This window comes from Spinacia oleracea, chromosome 5 (assembly GCF_020520425.1).
Source record: "Spinacia oleracea cultivar Varoflay chromosome 5, BTI_SOV_V1, whole genome shotgun sequence".
NCBI lineage: Eukaryota > Viridiplantae > Streptophyta > Magnoliopsida > Caryophyllales > Amaranthaceae > Spinacia > Spinacia oleracea.
The window spans coordinates 43846367-43866549 of NC_079491.1; the positions used below are offsets into that span (position 1 = coordinate 43846367).

Sequence of the window (20183 nt, forward strand, 5' to 3'; positions counted from 1 at the left end):
TAATGATCTTTTATTTTAGATCAAGAGAGATTGGTATAAACTCGTCATGATCTAACACTCACGAGTTATCTTGGTGATCTATATATAACACCATACATGATGATTGTAATGAAAAAACCATTCGCAATTTAAAATATATCCATGTAACTTTTAGCTCATTTTTTTTCACGACATACCGAATCTTGCTAAAATGTTGGCATTGCCATATGATATAGGGTGAAGGTTCCTCTTCAAGGTCCTTCATGTTTAACTTTAGTAATAACAACCTAACTTTAAACTTAGTCAAAACATTCATTACTTAGATTTACTCATATGGGTTGAGAGTCTCTTTTGATTCTCTCATTTGTGTTTGATTCAGTAATTACTTTTACAGAATCCAAACAACGCTTTAGATCATCATATCCAATGCATCTTTAACCCAATAAGATCTAAGTTTTTCCATGGTTCTAATATTGACAAATACTTTCTAATCTAACCATTTGAATGTCATTTTCAATAGAGAGATATGTATCTCATATATAGAACCAATAAATTTGACTTAGCTCCCACTAAACTCCTCATCTATAAGATTATCCATATTTTCACAAAGTTATGATTGCTCAATATCCTTGTTGAAAAGTATGTTCCAATTCCACTTGCATGCATTAATCTACGAATAGATTTATTAAGCTTGCTTCTTTGTCTAAGATTCAAAACTTTTACATTGTGTACCACCACTGCAAATTAAAAGGACATTTGTCTTGTCCTTAATTAACGCCAGCAACACCCTCAAAACCCTGGATTGCCTCCCAGAACGGGACAAAACTTGACTTCTCCCACAGGACCCTCCTGTCCTCATGATCTTGGAGATACTTGAAAGCCCTTGTGTGCTCCCCCCGAGACCAGAATACTCGAATACCTACATGCTCATTCTACAACAAAAGAAAGTTAATATCAATAAACATGATCCAAGAACAAATCAAAGAAGAATACAAAGCATACCACGCCCATAAGTGGCCGATGAGAAAGGTGGTGTTTCTGGTTGAAAAACAGATCCTCAGGTCTCCAGCCCCGATTATCGAGAGCAGTCTTCTCCCGCCCAACCATACCTCCGACTTGCACATCCTTACAATTCTCCTACTTCAACATCAGAATCGTCCTCCTCAGCAGCCCGACTGAGAGAGAACTCAACTATCTTCCTTCGAGTATGACGGGGAGGCTATCTTATACTATCTCACTCTGTCCTACAATGCATAACATCCCCAGTAGCTTTACAAAATTGGCCAGGGATCCTTATTCAAAAGAATACTCAAAGTCTACACCGAACTCCTAGGCTATCCATGTCTAAGCAAGTGTTAAGTCTACATCAATGCCTATGCTATCTAAGCCTATCATCTTTCCTACAAGCCCCCCAAGGTCTGCATTCAAGAAGCAGCAACTCAGGGCCCCACATGCAAAGATTCCTACAATTATGCAAAGCGAGGTATCCACAAAACTCAAATACAAGATACAAAGTTCATGTTCAAGATGCCTACCAAACAATTTCCAAGACAAATACAAGAAAGATAGCACCTACTACTATCAACATTCCCACATTTCAAAATACAAATGTGCCATCAACATTTTCCAACATACCAATCTGTAGGTATGGGTAACCTCCCCCCCCCCCCCCCCCCAAAAAAAAGTAGTCAAAATTTCAACATTTTCCAATTCTACATACAAAATCAAGAGCCTTTCACCCACAACTGCGCCAGGCGCAGGGCTGACGCTAGACGTTGGGCTTGCTGTTGGGCGCATGCGGGAATATCCGCACGATCCTCCGTGCTGATAATATGTACTTTGCTACGATTTTCTACGCCAGGCATCAAACATCAAATCAAAGTCCTTTTTGGAAAATACGAGTAGACATATGTTTCAACAACCATGACAGATAAATATCTCGAGTATCCGAACGTCGAAAAATATATGAAATCAAGCAAATCACTCCCAGCGGACTCAAGCTCCGGGAAAGTCAAATAATATGTCAAGGGTTCAAATTTTTCCCGAGTGGATATTTCAATTCCATTCCCCATTGGATCAAGCCGAGTAAACCATAAATGGCATTTCAAGAGAAGTTTAAAAACCCAACGGACTTAAACTAGGGTATTCAAAATTCAAAATTTTCGATGCCAAGCTTTGTTCCAAGAAAAGGGCGGAAAGTGTTCCAACCATACAAGATAGTGTCATCAAGCCTGTCCGGAGGTAGACTCGACCATTTTTCTAACACTTGTTTTATGCAGGTACTGGCGTACAAAGAATGGTCTTAGTTGCAGAACATCTTGACCGTTATCCGTCCCAATTCGAAAACTTTGACTTGCTCTTTCCTCACCGGACACTCAGTCAAAGTGGGGGCTTCTTTAGACACATAATTTGTGTCTCCCCCTTAGGGCCGATGATGAAATCATTAGCTTAGCTTCAAGGTTAGTGCAACTCCGAGTGGAAGTCCGAATGGCTAAAGTATAATAAAATTATTCCCAGTCCAATCATCCAAAATCCAATTCCCAAGTCTGTTCCCATCTCGAAACTTGATACAAATTACAATTTCTAAACAAAATCCAAAATCCAAGCACAAACTCTCAAAACGGATATCATCATTGGTCTTCGAATCATGTTTCCAGTCAAAATCACATTAAGAAATCCAAATTCGGGCGCTGACTCATGAAACCGAGCATCTCGGGCTTCGACCCGTAAAACCGAGTTCAAACAGTGCAAATATCTCAAAGCGATGCGTCCAAAATAGTGCAAATAACCTCCCCAAGAAAATAATATTCCCACTACAATCCAAAAAGTACAAGGGTACGCTGCCAACGCGCTTAAAAAGGACGGCGTCATCGTCCTTTCTTGGCAGTATCCGTTGCGCCAGGCGCCAGCAAGGCATCAACGCCAGGCACAGGAATTTTGGCGGTTTCCAACCACTTTTACTATATAACCCCCCCCCCCCCTCCTCCATTTTCTAAGATATCAGAGGCAGAAAACTTACATTTAGGGTTAACATCATAATGCTAAAATCAATTTACAAAAAATATATCCTCTCAAAACTTCAAGCTTTCTAAAAATCTCACAATTTCTACATACAAAAGAAATTGGGAAAACAACTTAGATGTATCATGTAGCAAATCTAGGTAATCTGAGTCCCTAACTCCTATTATTTTTAATTTTTATGCTTTAATCTTCAAGCTTTTTCTATAATCCTATGATGTTCATGTGATGTTCATACTCACATGAACTAGGAAATGCTTCAAACGAGTAATCTTTGAAGGGTTTTCATACTTGAAACCCCCATCAAATGATCTTCTAAACTCCTTTTAAAAGTTCCAAGTTCTAATTTTTAAAGCATTATTTTCAATAAAACATGATTAATAAGTTGAGGCTTTCGCTTTTGAAAGTATTCCTTATGATATTCATCATTCAAATCTTCCAAAAATTCTAACTTTGTACAAGTTCAAGGATGTTTTGAAAAGTGGAAACCCTTTTCTAAACTAGAACATATGAACATATGAACATCCAATCTTATATGTTCAAATACACAATTTTTATGCATAATATGCAAGTATATTTAAGTGGAAACCATTTCCTTTTTAAACTAGAATCAATGTCAAATATAGGAGCTTATTAAAGGTGAAGGCTTTTACATAAAAGTCTTAATCTTCAAGAACATAGCCTCTTAATTTCATGTTCTATCTTCAATATTCAATGTATAAGTTCAATATCCATTCTTTATTTCAATATACATATACAAAATTGATGATACTTTTTAATGAGCAACTCATAAAGTGAGATTATTTACACGATTGGATTTGTGGGAGCCAAATAACTTGTTAGCAAGTTTCCTCAATCGGATTTTAAATATTAAAGTTATTCAATTTATATCATACAAGTTCAATGCTTCATTGCTTATTTTATTTCTCATTTCAATTCTGCACCTTTAAATATTTCCGCACTTACTATTTGTGCTATGTTACTCTCCTAGTCCTTCTAGGAGATGTAGTTTACACCTAGTCATTTTCTAGGTGGTGATGTATAATCACTAGTAGAAAAATCGGCATGTGCTTCCCTTCAAGTGCGGGCCATTTTGTAAATTGGCAGCACTTGAGAGCACAATAAAAAAAGAAACAATACATATTTACAAGTGTGGGCTCATTTTAGAAATTTGGCAGCACTTGACTTCAAGTGTGGGCTTTTTAAACTCAAGTGCGGGCTCGTTAAAACGAGCCACACAAAATATTTTTTAAAAATAATTCCCACTTGACTTGTAAGTGTTATTTATGGGCAAAAACAAGTCTAATAACACCTAAAATGATTTAGAAGTTAATGTTATTTAAGGCCTCTACTAATAAGTTTGCATCATGGAAGGGATGTTTCCTAATATCTTAGAATTCCATGCCTTTATCAAGCCAATGCTTCAATGTCATGTTACTGGAGTGTTTTGGTTGGTATTCCTTATTGTTTAAATATTGGAATTGTGAAAACACTTTATATGTTTTTGCATCACATTTAACTCAATTTTGAACTCATAGTTTATACTAGTTAATGATCAAATAAGGAATTTGGCTGATTTTAAACATAACACTACTCATTTTAGTGTGTATTAAACTTGTAAAGACTTTAAAATACTCATTTAAGTTCATTAGTTGAAAGTTGGGACCGAAATTAGCCATTTTAGTCAAAATGTGATCGATAATGAACTAACAAGGCTTAAATGTGCATAACTTCACCAAAATGGATGAGAATGAGTCTTTGAAACATAAAACTAAGTGCATCAAACATGGAAAGACTTTAAAATACTCTTTTAAGTTCATTAGTTGAAAGTTGGGACCGAAATTAGCCATTTTAGTCAAAATGTGACCGATAATGAACTAACGAGGCTTAAATGTGCATAGCTTTACCAAAATAGGTGATAATGAGTCTTTGAAACATAAAACTAAGTGTATCAAACATGAAAAGACTTTAAAATACTTATTTAAGTTCATTAGTTAAAAGTTGGGACCGAAATTAGCCATTTTAGTCAAAATGTGACCGATAATGAACTAACGAGGCTTAAATGTGCATAACTTCACCAAAATTGGTCGGATTGAGTCTTTCAAACATAAAACTAAGTGTATTAAACTTGGAAAGACTTTAAAATTCTTATTTAAGTTCATTAGTTAAAAGTTGGAACCGAAATTAGCCATTTTAGTCAAATTGTGTCCGATAATGAACTAACGAGGCTTAAATGTGCATAACTTTATCAAAATGGGTGAGCATAAGTCTTTGAAACATAAAAATAAGTGTATCAAACATGAAAATACTTTGAAATACTTATTTAAGTTCATTAGTTGAATGTTGGGACCGAAATTAGCCATTTTAGTCAAAATGTGACCGATAATGAACTAACGAGGCTTAAATATGCATAACTTCACCTAAATGGGTGATAATGAGTCTTTCAAACATAAAAATAAGTGTATTAAACATGGAAATACTTTAAAATACTCATTTAAGTTCATTAGTTGAAAGTTGGGACCGAAATTAGCCATTTTAGTCAAAATGTGATCGATAATGAACTAACGTGGCTTAAATGTGCATAACTTCACCAAAATGGGTGAGAATAAGTCTTTGAAACATAAAACTAAGTGTATCAAACATGTGACTTGAAAATACTCATTTAAGTTTATTATTTGAAAGTTGGCACCGAAATTAGCCATTTTAGTCAAAATGTGACCGATACTGAACTAACGAGGCTTAAATACGCATAACTTCACCAAAATGGGTGGGAATGAGTCTTTCAAACATAAAACTAAGTGTATTAAACATGAAAAGACTTTAAAATTCTCATTTAAGTTCATTAGTTTAAAGTTGGGACCGAAATTAGCCATTTTAGTCAAATTGTGACCGATAATGAACTAACGAGGCTTAAATGTGCATAACTTTACCAAAATGGGTGAGAATGAGTCTTTCACTATTACAAAAAAAGGGCATAGAGTACTGTTGAAATACACTTTATAGGACGCCTTAGAGGCGTTCTCCAACTCAGCGCGCTATAAAGTTTATTAAATGGGCAAAAGAAGCGTTTTATATACCAAATTATAAAGTACGGTGATAAGAGATAAGCGTCCTCTATTCCCTTCCTAAAATCAGAAAACGAAGAAGGAATATAGAACGGTTAACGTACATAACCGTCTCATATACTCTATAATAAAGCGCGTCTTCCGTACATAACCGTCCTCTATTCTTCCTGTTAAATATTGAGATACAGAACATCTTCCGTACATAGGCTTACTATATTCTACCCCTTTTTTTAATATTATTTAAAAATAACACTGTAGACACCTACTTTTGTCCCCATTCCCGAAAGGGAAGGTTCGATGATGAAAGCGTAAATCTCCACTTGACAACGCATCTCCTATAAAATGACGAATCTCAATTCCCCTTTTCATTTCACCCGAAACCTGCTATTTATAGAAACCTGCTATTTATGGAAACTTGCTAAAAATAGTAACTGCCGTAATGGGTAGTTGTTAAAAGTGGCAAGTCATAAAAGATAGAAACCTGTCAGAATTAGGTGTTGCACTCCCACATAAATCCTAAATGAGATAGAAATTATGAGAGAATCTTATTCCTAATATGATTCGAAAATAAGAGTCACGTATTAATTAAAATCCTAACGAGCCTAGAGTCCGTAACGGGCCCAGACGCATCCTGTCATAAAATTGATACGCACTAAAAGACTCGATTAAGCCTCATACACTCCGGATTCTAATAGTCCAAATCTGACAAAGAAACGGCCCAAACATCAATTTCAACGCCCAGCCCTGGGCGCTGAAATTGCATGGATCCTATTTTCAACGCCCAGAGCTGGGCGCCTAAATCTTTGACGCCCAGCCTTGGGCACTGAAAATACCTGGGACGTGTTTTTTCCTAATTCCTCGAGGATTAGAGTTCTACAATTCTATCTTTCCACGAACTCTTTTCTATAAATAGGGCCTTAAGTTCTACGTGAAAAAGACAACACACAATGATTATTCTGAGTATTGACTCTGAACCCCTAAGCCTAAGCCTCACGCTGCAAAACTGATCACGCGTTCTGTCGCAATCGATCCATAAATCGAACAAAACGTATACCGTCCCATAAATTGAGATTCGTTAAATAAAAGGAGAAATAGCAAAGTCAAAGTGGTTAGTTTTCTGAGAACCGTGACGCACCTCTCAAGGGTGCGTCGTAATGTGTCCCTTTTCCATGGTTTAATTGCTTTTCTCGCCCTTTTATGAACTGTTAAACTAACTAAATCTGATTGTTCGATCACGCCTAATAAGTATGATATTTTTGGGAAATTGGATTATCATGCTAGGTCCCTTAAAACAATCTAAATCAGATAATCGCGTTCGATCTAGTACTATATGTTGCATATTGTTAAAATCGACTCAGATTAGTTTAATAGTTAACGCGTGTCCCTTCAATTATTTATGCTGAGCTAGTAAGGATATCCTGCGTCTGGAGTTATCGAAGAGCGAGTACTCCTCTCGGTAGTTACAGTCCCCCGAACCCTCAATCTCTACCCTGTGGGTGTACGTTGAGCGATCCCCACCACCAGGGATCACAAGGGAATCTACGGCCGTCGTGGTCAAACATAATTGCACTCCCTTTATGTCACGATAACCGGGTTTTGTCAGTTTTTCTCATTGTCGTTAAAAACTGAATGGCGACTCCTATATTACTAGTCAATTGGGTGTAAACTCACAGGAAATCCGATTACACTTGATTTGACAAAAAGAAGCGTCACACCCACGAGGGACGAGGTCACGCATTAGCCTCGTGCTTTTTCGACCCCCTCACAGTGGCGACTCCACTAGGGATAGTGAAGGAAATACTCATGCTTGTAGGTAATCAAAATAGCCGAAGGGTGAAACGATCCACCCCGCGTTTATTTCCCCATCAAGTTGGGACGACCTGAAAATCAGCATATTAATGTGAACGGACAGAACCGCATAACGAATCTTGGCTCCCTTGGTGTTTCATCTCGGGAGTTGGGACTAAGGATACCCATCGCCAACCGGGGGGTGCATACGCTTCGAATGTTGTCCACTCGGCACTTTCGCTAGTAGTACACCCGTCCCAAACCCAATCGCTCGCCCACTAGGTCCTTCTCGCCTGCATGCCCCCTTGGCTTGCACTTGCGGTTTGGCCTTCTGGGACGAAATTCGTCTGTTGAAAGCACTACCCCGACCGGGGCATGTGGTGGATCTGCGATAGGAGCGGTACCAAGCCAGGCGCAAATAACTACCCATAGAAGCCTATCATAAACTACATGACATATTATTATTGCCTCATGATGGAATGTTATTTATGTGTAGCGAAATATATGATTGTGTGTGACAAACTATCCTAGAAAAACCAACGACCTTAAAAATTGCCCAAACATTGATAAACCAATTTGCCAAAGAGTTATACCGAAATACGTGTTCCGCAAACCCGAACGATCGCCACAAAAATAAGCGACGCTCGGGATGGCCTGTAACGAATCCCACAAACGCTGCACAACGCGTAAAGGACGTTATTAGGCAAGCACGCAAAATCGAAGTCGCATAAACAAAAGTAGACGCAAACAGAAAACGAGAACTAGCCAGGGACGCATTTTCAACGCCCCTGGCTGGGCGCCAGAATTTCTCACGCCCTACGCTGGGCGCTGAAGTTGCCGCTTGGCCTTCTGGTCAGGCACAGCAGCCTCGGTGCCCGCGCAAAAGGAAAATACGTAGCACAAAAAAAAACCGTTCGTAAAAACAATTGCTACGAGGGCGTAAGAAAAGCACTCGATTCTAAAAGCGACTCATAAAAAATTAATAACTCTTTGCGTCGTTGTTAGGCCTCCTACGACGACAATGCTCGGTACTAAAACCGAACATGCTAATAATTATGAATGTTACACGGGCAAGTGTTTCGAAAATCCAAAGAATGACCAAAAGAAAGAACTAAAAAGTGTACCAACAAAAGAAAGAGTGAAAAACCAATAGAGAGAGTCGAAGTCTAGACTAAGTAATACTTGAAACTTTGGGACCTAAACTTTAGCTTATCTTATGCATAGGATTGGTCCTGCCACTTGGTGCCGATCGGGAAATCAAAGGTTAGTACGTCTCGAAGATATATCGCCAACACCAGGTTTAGTGACTCCAAGCTCTGTCCGTCCTTCCCCATTTCAAGGACCTCCGCTCCCCCAAACTCGATTCGCACCCTCAAACATGTCTATAGAAGAGCTACAGAACCAAATAACCCAAATGACCCTGCTCGTGAACCAACTAAAAATGGAAAACGAATCCTTAGCGGCTGCGCAAGCCAAACATTTTGCATTACTGGTCATTTGGCCTCCTGAAACCGAATTAGCCCAAAAATTCATTGACAATCTGGACCCAACTTACAAACAACATCTTAGATACTTGAGCCTTGATACCTTCAAGAGGGTTTATGATATGGGAATAAAGATCGAGGATGACCCCACAAAAACAGTACAACGCAAACCTGCATACAAGAGTAGCACCTACCGCAGGGGCCCCATGCCCCAAGCCCAAAAGGTCCATGTTGTAACCCGAAGGAGCCCGAGAAGGTGGACCCGAAATCGAAAGTTTGCCCCACTCGGGTCGACTTTGGTACAAGCCTTCGAACGACTAACCAATCAAGGAAAGTTGAGACCTATAGGCCCCACCCGTGACCCTCCTGTCAAGAGAAAATATTGGGTCGAAGGTACTTATTGCAAGTTCCATCAAGGAAATGGGCATGACACCGAAAACTACTGGAACCTAAAAAACACGATCCATGATATGATAGAGGAAATAAAACCTCTCCCCAACGTTGGCAAACCCAACAACAACAAGAGCCCACTCGACTCTTGTCACATCTCTCTCGACCTACCAGAAAATGAGAACTTCGACCCTACGGTGTACATTACACCTCAAGGTGCACCACTCGCTGTGGTCCCTATGGATCGAATCGAGAGAGAAGTATGCGGTGTGTGGGATGATGATGCTGAAGATATCTACCTGTCTCAAGAATCGGGCCAAGACCTCTTTACTGAAACTTGGCCCAGATTTGAAGTTTCCCATGACTGCCACACCTTGGATGAGGCACCCAACCTCACCAAGACTAAAACAGCTGAAATAATGGACAACCAAGCTTTATGGACATTGTTTAACGAATCGAGGCCTGTGGAGGACGAGACTGTGATGACTACCCTAGCTTTACAAGATGAAGGTTTCGATCCAACCCGGTTAATCGCTCCTGCATCAACACTAGAAGAATCGAGAACGGATGGGTGAAGACATATCAGTGGGTCAATGCAAAAGGAATAGAATTCAAGATGAGTACCGGTGAAGGACCGAAGTTTTACGAGACTAAACCCAAGGCTTGAGCCACATAGAGCACCTTAATAAAAAGCGCCTAGTAGTTCTTTAGATTGGTAGAAAAATAATAAAGACTTTAGATGGTCCTAAGACCCCTTAGAATATAGGTCAAGTTTATTTCAGTGTGTTTTCCTTACTTTCCAAATTAATAAAGGCGTAATATTCCTCCTAAAAAACTTTATTTCTAACACTAAAAGAGCACCAAACGTACTTGCAAAGAGGCGGCCCACTCTAGGCCCAATAAAACAAGGCCCACTCGGTCTTGAATCGTGACATCGAAATTCATCAAACCCCAAAAGAGAACCACATTATCATATTACCAAAACATGAGGGTCTAACCCACGCAACCCAAAGAAATCAAAAGGAAATCAAATTCAAACAATACAAAGGTTGCTCAAAAAAAAACTCAGAAAAAATAGACACCACCCCCCGCATCAACACGCACCTCAGCCCATCCAAAAGCCTATACAATAATCTTCATATCTTCCACACACTAACCCCATTCTCAAAACTGTTTCGAGTCACGAATAGAAAAAAAATAATCCGAACAAAAATGCATCTCACGCTAACAGTCAAAAAAGTCTCCGAAGTAACCTCAAAATTGATTTTAAATACGAGCAAAAATCAAATCACTAAAACAAAAAAAGAGAGAGAAATGCAAGAACACGTGAAGCAAAGCGTCAAAATTGACCGCCCAAATCATTTTCAGCGCCTAGGGCTGGGCGCCGAAATCTTTGACGCCCCAGCCTGAGCGTTGAAACTCTCTGCCTGCCTAAATTTTTTTAGAAATGCTCGTCATTTTATCCACACATAACGGAAAAATAACGAACACTTGGGGGGTGCAGCACGTATCCAAATAGGCTCACCAAAAAAAATATAGCCATACAAAAGTAGTCGAATTTCATTTTTTACGCGACTTACGGCAAACAAAAAACGGCAGACGAAAATAATGATAATACTTCACTCATTTGACCGGTTAAGTAATATGCTTCCATCTAAGGGCATATCTATCAAAATCCGGCATCTTAGAATTTATTCTAGCTAGAACTACGCGCGACCTGATTCTGACAAGATACGTAGGCAATCCTTACCAAGGATTCGGTCCAATAAAAAAAACATATATAAAATGTGCAAAAAGTGTTAGACATATATAAAAAAAAAAAAAGGGGAGAAACAAAAAATGAAAAATAAAATACTCCTTTATTGAAAAATAATAAGAAGGAAAACAAAGTGCTAAGAAATGAAAAAACAAACACAACTGAAATAAATAAAGGGCACCTACACCCTAGCAAGAACTACACTACTCTAGTTCTTCCGGATCATCAAATAAAGTCTTGTAGAGGGCAATGTTCGCAGGATCCACCCCCACAGTCTTCTGCGCTGCCCCTATATCAATCTCCATAAGAACCGGCTCCTAGAAACTAACTTCCAAAGATGCCAAGGCTTCAGAAACATTCTCAGTTATAGCCCGCTCAGCCTCAAGGGCACAGACAATGGTGGGAGAAGGATTATTATCATCAACTAGACTAGTCACTGTTTCTACAGGCGGCTGAGCCTTCCTAACCCATACATTGTTCCGGCGACGATCTCCGCGAGAGCTTGCATTTCTTTTAACAACAGCAGGCCCCTTCATGTTAGGCATCTTTTTAGGCTTGGAACTGGAACGGGGAGGAACTTCCTTTCGCTTTCGATCAGGACAAGCTTTCACAGTCTTAATACCATGGGTACGAGGTTTGGCAGAATCAGGACCCTCATACTTAACACGAATACGAGGTATCAAAAGCTCAGCCGGCTCCCCATTTCGAGCCTCGGTCCTCACAGCTTTATCATCGGAGCTCATCCACAACCTGTAGTTTTCAGAAAGACCCACAAAGCCATTTGTAGCTACGGCCCAACGCGGGAGACCATCATAATACTTAGCCCACGCTAGAACCCGTGCTTGTGAAAAGGCCGCTACTTTAGGTGGTACCGTATCAGAAAGGGGGATAGTCTGCCTTAAACCGTATTGACGCATGACTCGGTAAGGGAAAATATAAGTGGGCCGAGATAGCCCCAACAAAGAAACATAAACCGATACATCAGAACCCCCCGTCATAGTAGTCAAACCCCACCATGGTACCACCCACTTAATAGAACAGATGCCATGAGTAAAAAGGAGGCCCATTCGGCCTCGTCCTGGCCTCGGTGCAAATATTTTCGATTACCCAAGGCTATAGGGCGATAATGTTTAGGATCGGCAGGAGCTTCCAAGAGCCTAAGCCATTCCAAGAGCCAAATCTGCAAAAAACGGGTACGATCAAAAAAAATAATAAAACAAAAACGGTTCCTGGGGCGCAGTTTCAACGCCCAGGACCAGGCGCCGATAATTCTAGCGCCCAGCCCTGGGCGCTGAAACTCAGCCCCAAGGCAGGACGAATAAAAAATATATATGCAAAAAACGTATACGTGCGCAAAAAAATCGATTACCTGCAGTAATAAGGGGCTTCCCTTAAAATATTCAGATTTGGCATCCTTCTTCAGCTCATCCGCACTCAGCAAAGTCTCGGCAACAACCAACGGTGTAGACACCTACTTTTGTCCCCGTTCCCGCAAGGGAAAGGTTCGATGATGAAAGCATAAAAACTCCACTTGACAACGCATCTCCTATAAAATAAATGAATCTCGATTCCCTATTTCATTTCACCCGAAACCTGCTATTTATGGAAATCTGCTAAAAATAGTAACTGCAGTAACAGGTAGTTGTTAAAAGTGGCAAATCATAAAAGATAGAAACCTGTCAGAATTAGGTGTTGCATTCCAACATAAATCCTAAATGAGATAAAAAAATTGCGAGAATCCTATTCCTAATAGGATTCGGAAATAAGAGTTACGTATTAATTAAAATCCTAACGAGCCTAGAGTTCGTAACGGGCCCAGACGCATTCCGTCACAAATTGATACGCGCTAAAAGACTCGAATTAATCTCAAACTCTACGGATTTTAGAATCCAAATCTGACTAAACAAAAACTGCCCAGACCCTATTTTCAACGCCTGGCTCTGGGCGCCGAAATCTTCGGCGCCCAGGCCTGGGCGCTGAAAGTACCTGGGTACGTCTGTTTTCCTAATTCTCTGCGGATTAGAACTCTGCAATTCTATCTTTCCACGAACTCTTCCCTATAAATAGACCCCTAGTTTCGACGTGAAAGAACACACAACAACACATAATATATTCTGAGTATTGACTCTAAACCCCTTAGCCTAAGCCTCTCGCTGCGAAACTGTTCACGCGTTCTATCGCAATCGATCCATAAATCGAACAGAACGTATCCTGTCCCATAATTGAGATTCGTTAAATAAAAAGGAGAAATAGCAAAGTCAAAGTGGTTAGTTTTCTGAGAACCGTGACACACCTCTCAAGGGTGCGTCGTGATGTGTCCCTTTTCGATGATTTAACTGCTTTCCTCGCTCTTTTTATGAACTGTTAAACTAACCTAATTTGATTGTTCTATCACGCCTAACAAATATAACATTTTTGGGAAATCGGATTATCATGCTAGGTCCCTTAATGTTATTTAAATCAGATAATCACGATAGAATTAGTATTATATGTTGCATATTGCTAAAATCAATTCAGATTAGTTTAATAGTTAATGCATGTACCTTCAATTATTTATGCTGAGCTAGTAAGGATATCCTGCCTCTGGAGTTATCGACGAGCGAATTACTCCTCTCGGTAGTTACAGTCCCCCGAACCCTGAATCTCTACCTTGCGGGTGTATATTGAGAGATCCTCACACCAGGGATCACAAGGGAACCTACGGCCGTCGTGGTCAAACATAATTGCACTCCCTTTATGTCACGATAACCGGGTTTTGTCAGTTTTTCTCATTGTCGTTAAAAACTGAATGGCGACTCCTATATTACTAGTCAATTGGGTGTATACTCACAAGAAATCCAATTACACTTGATTGAATAAAAATAATCGTCACACCCACGAGGGACAGGTCACGCATTAGCCTCGTGATTTTTCGACCCCCTCACAGTGGCGACTCCACTGGGGATAGTGAAGGAAATACTCGTGCTTGTAGGTAATCAAAATAGCCGAAGGGTGAAACGATCCTACCCCGCGTTTATTTCCCCATCAAGTTGGGACGACCTGAAAATCAGCATATTAATGTGAACGGGCAGAACATCATAACGAATCTCGACTCCCTCGGGAGTTGGGACTAAGGATACCTTTTTTCGCCCATAGGGGGGTGCATACGCCGCGCATGTTTCCCACTCGGTACTTGTGCAGGTAGTACACCTATCCCGAACCCAATCGCTCGCCCATTAGGTCCCTCTCGCCTGCATGCCCCCTTGGCTTGCACTTGCGGGTTGGCCTCTTGAGCGAAATTCGTCTGTTGAAGACACTACCTCGACCGGGGCATGTGTTGGATCTACGATAGAAGCGTTACCAAGCCAGGCGCAAATAAACTACCCATAGAAGCCTATCATAAACTACATGGCATATTTAATTTTCAAATCCATGTTTGTAATGTAGTTATGTGTAGCGAAATATGTGATTGTGTGTGACAAACTATCTTAGAAAACTAACGACCTTAAAAATTGCCCAAACATTCATAAACCAATTGGCCAAAGAGTTATACCACAATACGTGTTCCGCAAACCCGAACGATCGCCACAAAAAAAGCGACATTCGGGATGGCCTGTAACGAATCCCACAAACGCTGCACAACGCGTAAAGGACGTTATAAGGCAAGCACGCAAAATTAAAGTCGCAAAAACAAAAGTATACGCAAACAGAAAACGAGAACCAGCCAGGGACGCATTTTTAACGCCCCTGGCTGGGCGCCGAAATTTCTCACGCCCACTGCTGGGCGCTGAAGTTGCTGCCTGGCCTTTTGGTCAGGCACAACAGCCTCGGTGCCCGCGCAAAAAAAAAACAACACGTAGCAAAAAATAAAAACTTTTCGTGAAAATTGCTTCAAGGGCGTATGAAAAGGCACTCGATTCTAAAAGCGACAAAAAAAAATAAAAAAAATAAATAACTCTTTGTGTCGTTGTTAGGCCTCCTACGACGACAATGCTCGGCATCAAAACCGAGCATGCTAATTAATTAAACCTTGAATGTCACATGGGCGAAGTATTCAAAAAATAAATGTTCGAATAAAGTCTTCAAAAAAATAAATGTTCAAATAAATCCGAGTCTAGACTAGGCTATGCCAAAATACAATCCAAATCCCAAGTCTTAGTTGTCTTATCCATAGAATCGGTCCTAATGCTTGGTGTCGTTCTGCAAGTTAAAAGGTTAAACCATATTGAGTCTCCCTTCCTAACATTTAAACACCCATATGTAATTGTCATCCCTTACTAAGAGTCTACGGCCTCAATACTCCCTCTCACCAATAAAAAGAATATGTTATAGTATTTGCAAAATGGAAACGGTCACATTCTAAAACTCATTCACCCATAGTCGCACAACCCCTAAAGTGAACATAAGGTGTCAATACCATTGGCAAGGAAAATTAATGGCCTCAAGGTTTATAATCACATTGGTTCACGACTATCATAGTCCTCTCGAGTCACTCACTCCTTGAAATACTATTAAGTACGGACTAAAATATTTTCCATGAATGCACCATGACCAACCATGAAAATACCCAAATCGGCATACCAATAGGGCTACCATTGGGGTAAAGCAATACACACTAAGAGGGAAGCCGCATTAATGATTCTAGTCTTGCAAAAATAAAAATTCGATCTCCCCAATTAACTACCTTGCCAACATTAAACAAAATGGCGCATGACAAATGAACACCCAAGGGTTAAAATCTAAAGTGTCAACCAACGAAAGTTATGGTCCAATTAGCCTAAGTCTGAGAGTCGCTTGGTCAAGTATTATAGGCTTACGCCACGTCATTATTTTGAGTCTAGGCCACCTCCTTGTATTCATACACGGGTTATAATCAGAAAGATTAATGAAAGTTTGAGTCTAAATCACAACTTCCAACTAAATCCCAGAAACTGGAATCTGAAAAGAAACAAAAAATTACTTTCGATATAATTCTTTCGTTAAAATTAAATAACGTAAAAATAACGTTTTGAATCTACGCTATTTGCATATTTTAAGAAACGACTAAATACGCTTGAAAAGTAAGACAATTTAAAGGTCCACCCTAGGCCTACTGAAATTAAAGGTCCACTATAGGCCTACCAAACGAGGCTCACTCAGTCTCGCCTCGTGACTCAAAGACCACAACCATCTACCTTTTTGCCCAAATAAAAAAAAATTTGAAGGACTTATGTTGGGGAGAAATCCCAAGCAAAGAAGAAAAAATAGAAAGAGAGAAGGGAGAGCGAAAAGAGCGAGCCATGAAATACTTAGCCCGTACCTCCCAAAGTGCGAAATTTACCCAAGTAAATGAAGGAAAAGAATTGAGTCAACCAATCACTAGTAGAAAAAACTCTTATTGCAGCAGGCTTTTAGACCCCTGTTGCAGCGTACATCGTATGCTGCAACTGGGGGGCCTGCAACAAGTCTGAACTTGTTGCAGCGTACAATGTTCACTGCTAAAAGGGGTTTTTGCAGCGTACATTTATTTGTACGCTGCAACAAGTCTGAAATTTTGCGAAATTTTTTTCCCTTGTTGTAGCGTACAATATATATGTACGCTGCAACAAAGCACTTTTGGCGGGAAAATTCTAATTTTGTTTAGGGATACCTAGAGTGCCTTGCACCAAATATAGAAACCTGTCAAAACAATAATAGAATAACGCAACCTGTATAACAAATATAAAAACAACAACTGGAGTTTTGTATACTATATATCCCAAAACCAAAGTGCACATATTACATTTAAATATATGTTCCAATTTCAACATAAACATACATTTTAATATAAAATTTATTCTATAACAACTAAACCAACTCGATCAAGCGCGCTAAAGCCAATAATAAATACTTGCTGGTAAAAAACTTAGCCCATTGCTCACGAACCACATCAAATTCCTCGCATAAGGCGCAATCCTCGGAGTGTAGACCTTTACAAAAACAGAAATTTAAATTAAACATTAGATTAAATACAAATTAAATATCACATTTTAACATTCAAGAAACTAATGACAATGTCCTAATAGTCTAAAATGAGTCCTTAGGTTCTTTAGTTCAAAGTTGGGAGCGAAAATGTCATTTTAGCCTAAATATGACCTATAACGGCCAAAGAAGTCATGAATGTGCATAAATAGATTGGATTATATTTTACATGCTTGTTGATATATAGTGACAAAAAATAAAGACGTAATAGGAATCAAGCAGGCAGCTCTAGGTATCCATATATATAAAAGAACAATATTTAATACACATATCTTGCCATAAAAATAATGGTGAATACAAAGTTAAATGCAATCAGAACCAATAATTACCTGTCCTTGTGCTTTATACTCATCATAAGGTCGAAGCAGGTTATCACCACTAACTACACGCGGCATTCTCCTCCGTAGGAGTTGTTCTTCAGAAGTTAGAGCAGCCTGTATCTTCATTCTCATTGCATTGGCACCCTCAGTAGTTTTTGACAAAAGATCCAGCACTCCACTTACTGGTTGAGCAGCAACACCTATTAATCCTTTTCCAACACCCTGAACAAAACCCTCAACACCAGATGATTTTGCACCCTCAAGAGGCTTTGTGAACATTCCTGTTACTCCTCTGAATAGGCTTTTTGCAAGTGCTCCACCTCCTTCTCGGACAACATCACCAAAGTCACCCACTTTCTCCTGCAATAAACAAATGTTAGGATATGGCTGTGGCTTCTGGAAATGTAGGCTGGCAATTCATCTCATGATCAAGAAAATCTTCCACATATGAATTATATGAAGTATATACGATACATCCAAAAGAAAAATAAAAAGCAAACATACAGTGACTTAATTTAATACCCATCAGCCCTAACTTCTAACCCTGATTACTTATCAACTTTCTGTGTGAGTTTCCATATGAAAGCTTATCTTTCAGATGTTAACAGGTTAATAGGAGTGAACCTTCAATGTCATACTATGTTGGGTTCTTTTTTATAATTTTAAATTAAAAGAAATTAAGGAGCTTCAGAACTTTCAAGATAGAAATCTGGATTCTTAGTTTGTATACCACCTCTCTATCAGCACTTCCATACAATAAGCAAAATAGAAACTAAGTGAACCCTTCTCATGACTTTACAGCAGTGACTTACAAGCAGCGAAATACATTTTCGGAATTCTAATACCAAGCAAATGACATGGACATATATCATACAAACCTGTCTTTGTCGGCTCTGGATAAATTTCTTATCCATTGATATAGCTGCAGCACCTTTACTCATGTGTTCAAGTGCACTGCTTGCATTCCCAAGAATATCCACGCCAGAAAGCAGTTGTAGAGGTTGGCTAAGAAGATCCTTTTGTACATTTGAGGTAGCATTACTGATAATAGCACTTTGTCGCATAGAAACATTTTCCACAAACCTCTGGTGTATCCTCACCTAGTTATCACAGGGAAAAGTGACTAATAAAATTGTGTTCTTATTTTAGAAAATATTTACACAGAACCAAACGACAACACAAACAAAGAAGTAAATCTGAATACAGATTTCCAGAAACGCATGGTTAATATGTGACATGAAGGCATGGTTCACGGCTGCTGTAGGAATGAAAATTGATAAGGTCTGGTAAAACCTGGAGCTGTACGCTTTATGTAGTATTTTTTTTTTTTTGTAGATCCATACCCTACTCTGAAAAGATTCATAGAGTTTATTGGGTCTAATGTCCAAAATGGGTGTTGAACTTCAAATTTTTCATATTCATAGCTCAATATCCTGCCTGTATGATGAACAACAAACCTAGCACATAATAACGAAGTGGAGGAAGACACAAATATGATATATTAAAGTTGGTTAAGCTAATGTAAGAAAACAAAAGGTGAAACCTTCACCAACATTGTCAAGGAAAACAAATAAAAGGGCAAGTGGTCACACAAATCACCCGAGTTCCATCACAATTCAGAGTCAGATTAGGGAAAACCAGTTAACTTGTTGCGTGTTTCAGATTTTCAACTTGTAATATAAAAAAGAAAAATACAAGGTATGTGGGTCAGATCTGGGTAAGGTCTGGGTCTGAAAACATACACCTTTAAGAAGAGGACCTTGAACCAGATCCAACCCTAGGACACAGATCACAGGGTTAGAAAAAAATAGACCTATAAGAGAGGTGTCTTCATAAGACGATGTCCTGCATAAAAGGACATGCAGCATTGTGTTACCACAACCCACAGAGCAGAAAAAATAACAAGGATACCATTGGTTTTGTACCAGAAAAAAACAATTTAAGTTAAAACTAATGAGCAATGAAAGTAGATTATAGTGGAAGGGAACTCCAACTAAAGCCCTTAACCAAGGAGATTCTTACTGGCATATTTTCCATATTCCCCAATGCCGTCATCAAGGATGCCCAGAAACCAAGCACACCCTTTGGTCGCTGAGTTGGTGACATAACCATTGATACCTTAAGTCGTACTTATTTCAGTCAATGAATATAATCTTGAATAACATAAACCATTATAACCCAATGTATTACCATGAAGCAAAAACATTAAACACCAATGGTCCAATACAATCATAATCCACACACATTTCATACCAAGCTTGAGTCGAGTAAACTGATACATTTACCAAAATATGAATCTCTGAAGTCTAAAATGCAATAATGAAGGCATTCCCCATTATATTAATAAACCGTCATATAAATGTCCCCAAGTTAAATTAACAATCAAAATCGGAAAAAAAAATCA

General features: G+C 39.2%; 1 protein-coding gene across 1 annotated transcript; it reads right to left on the reverse strand.

Annotated features, from left to right (window-relative positions):
• Positions 1 to 746: 746 nt before the first annotated feature.
• On the reverse strand, positions 747 to 19897 carry LOC130461479 (uncharacterized). The gene is made up of 4 exons (XM_056829595.1): positions 19802 to 19897; positions 18658 to 18879; positions 17789 to 18139; positions 747 to 911 (listed from the first exon to the last, which is right to left on the reverse strand). The coding sequence occupies exons 1-4, from the start codon at positions 19889 to 19891 to the stop codon at positions 747 to 749; spliced, it is 828 nt and encodes a 275-aa protein (XP_056685573.1). The 5' UTR covers positions 19892 to 19897.
• Between the last annotated feature and the right edge of the window lie 286 nt (positions 19898 to 20183).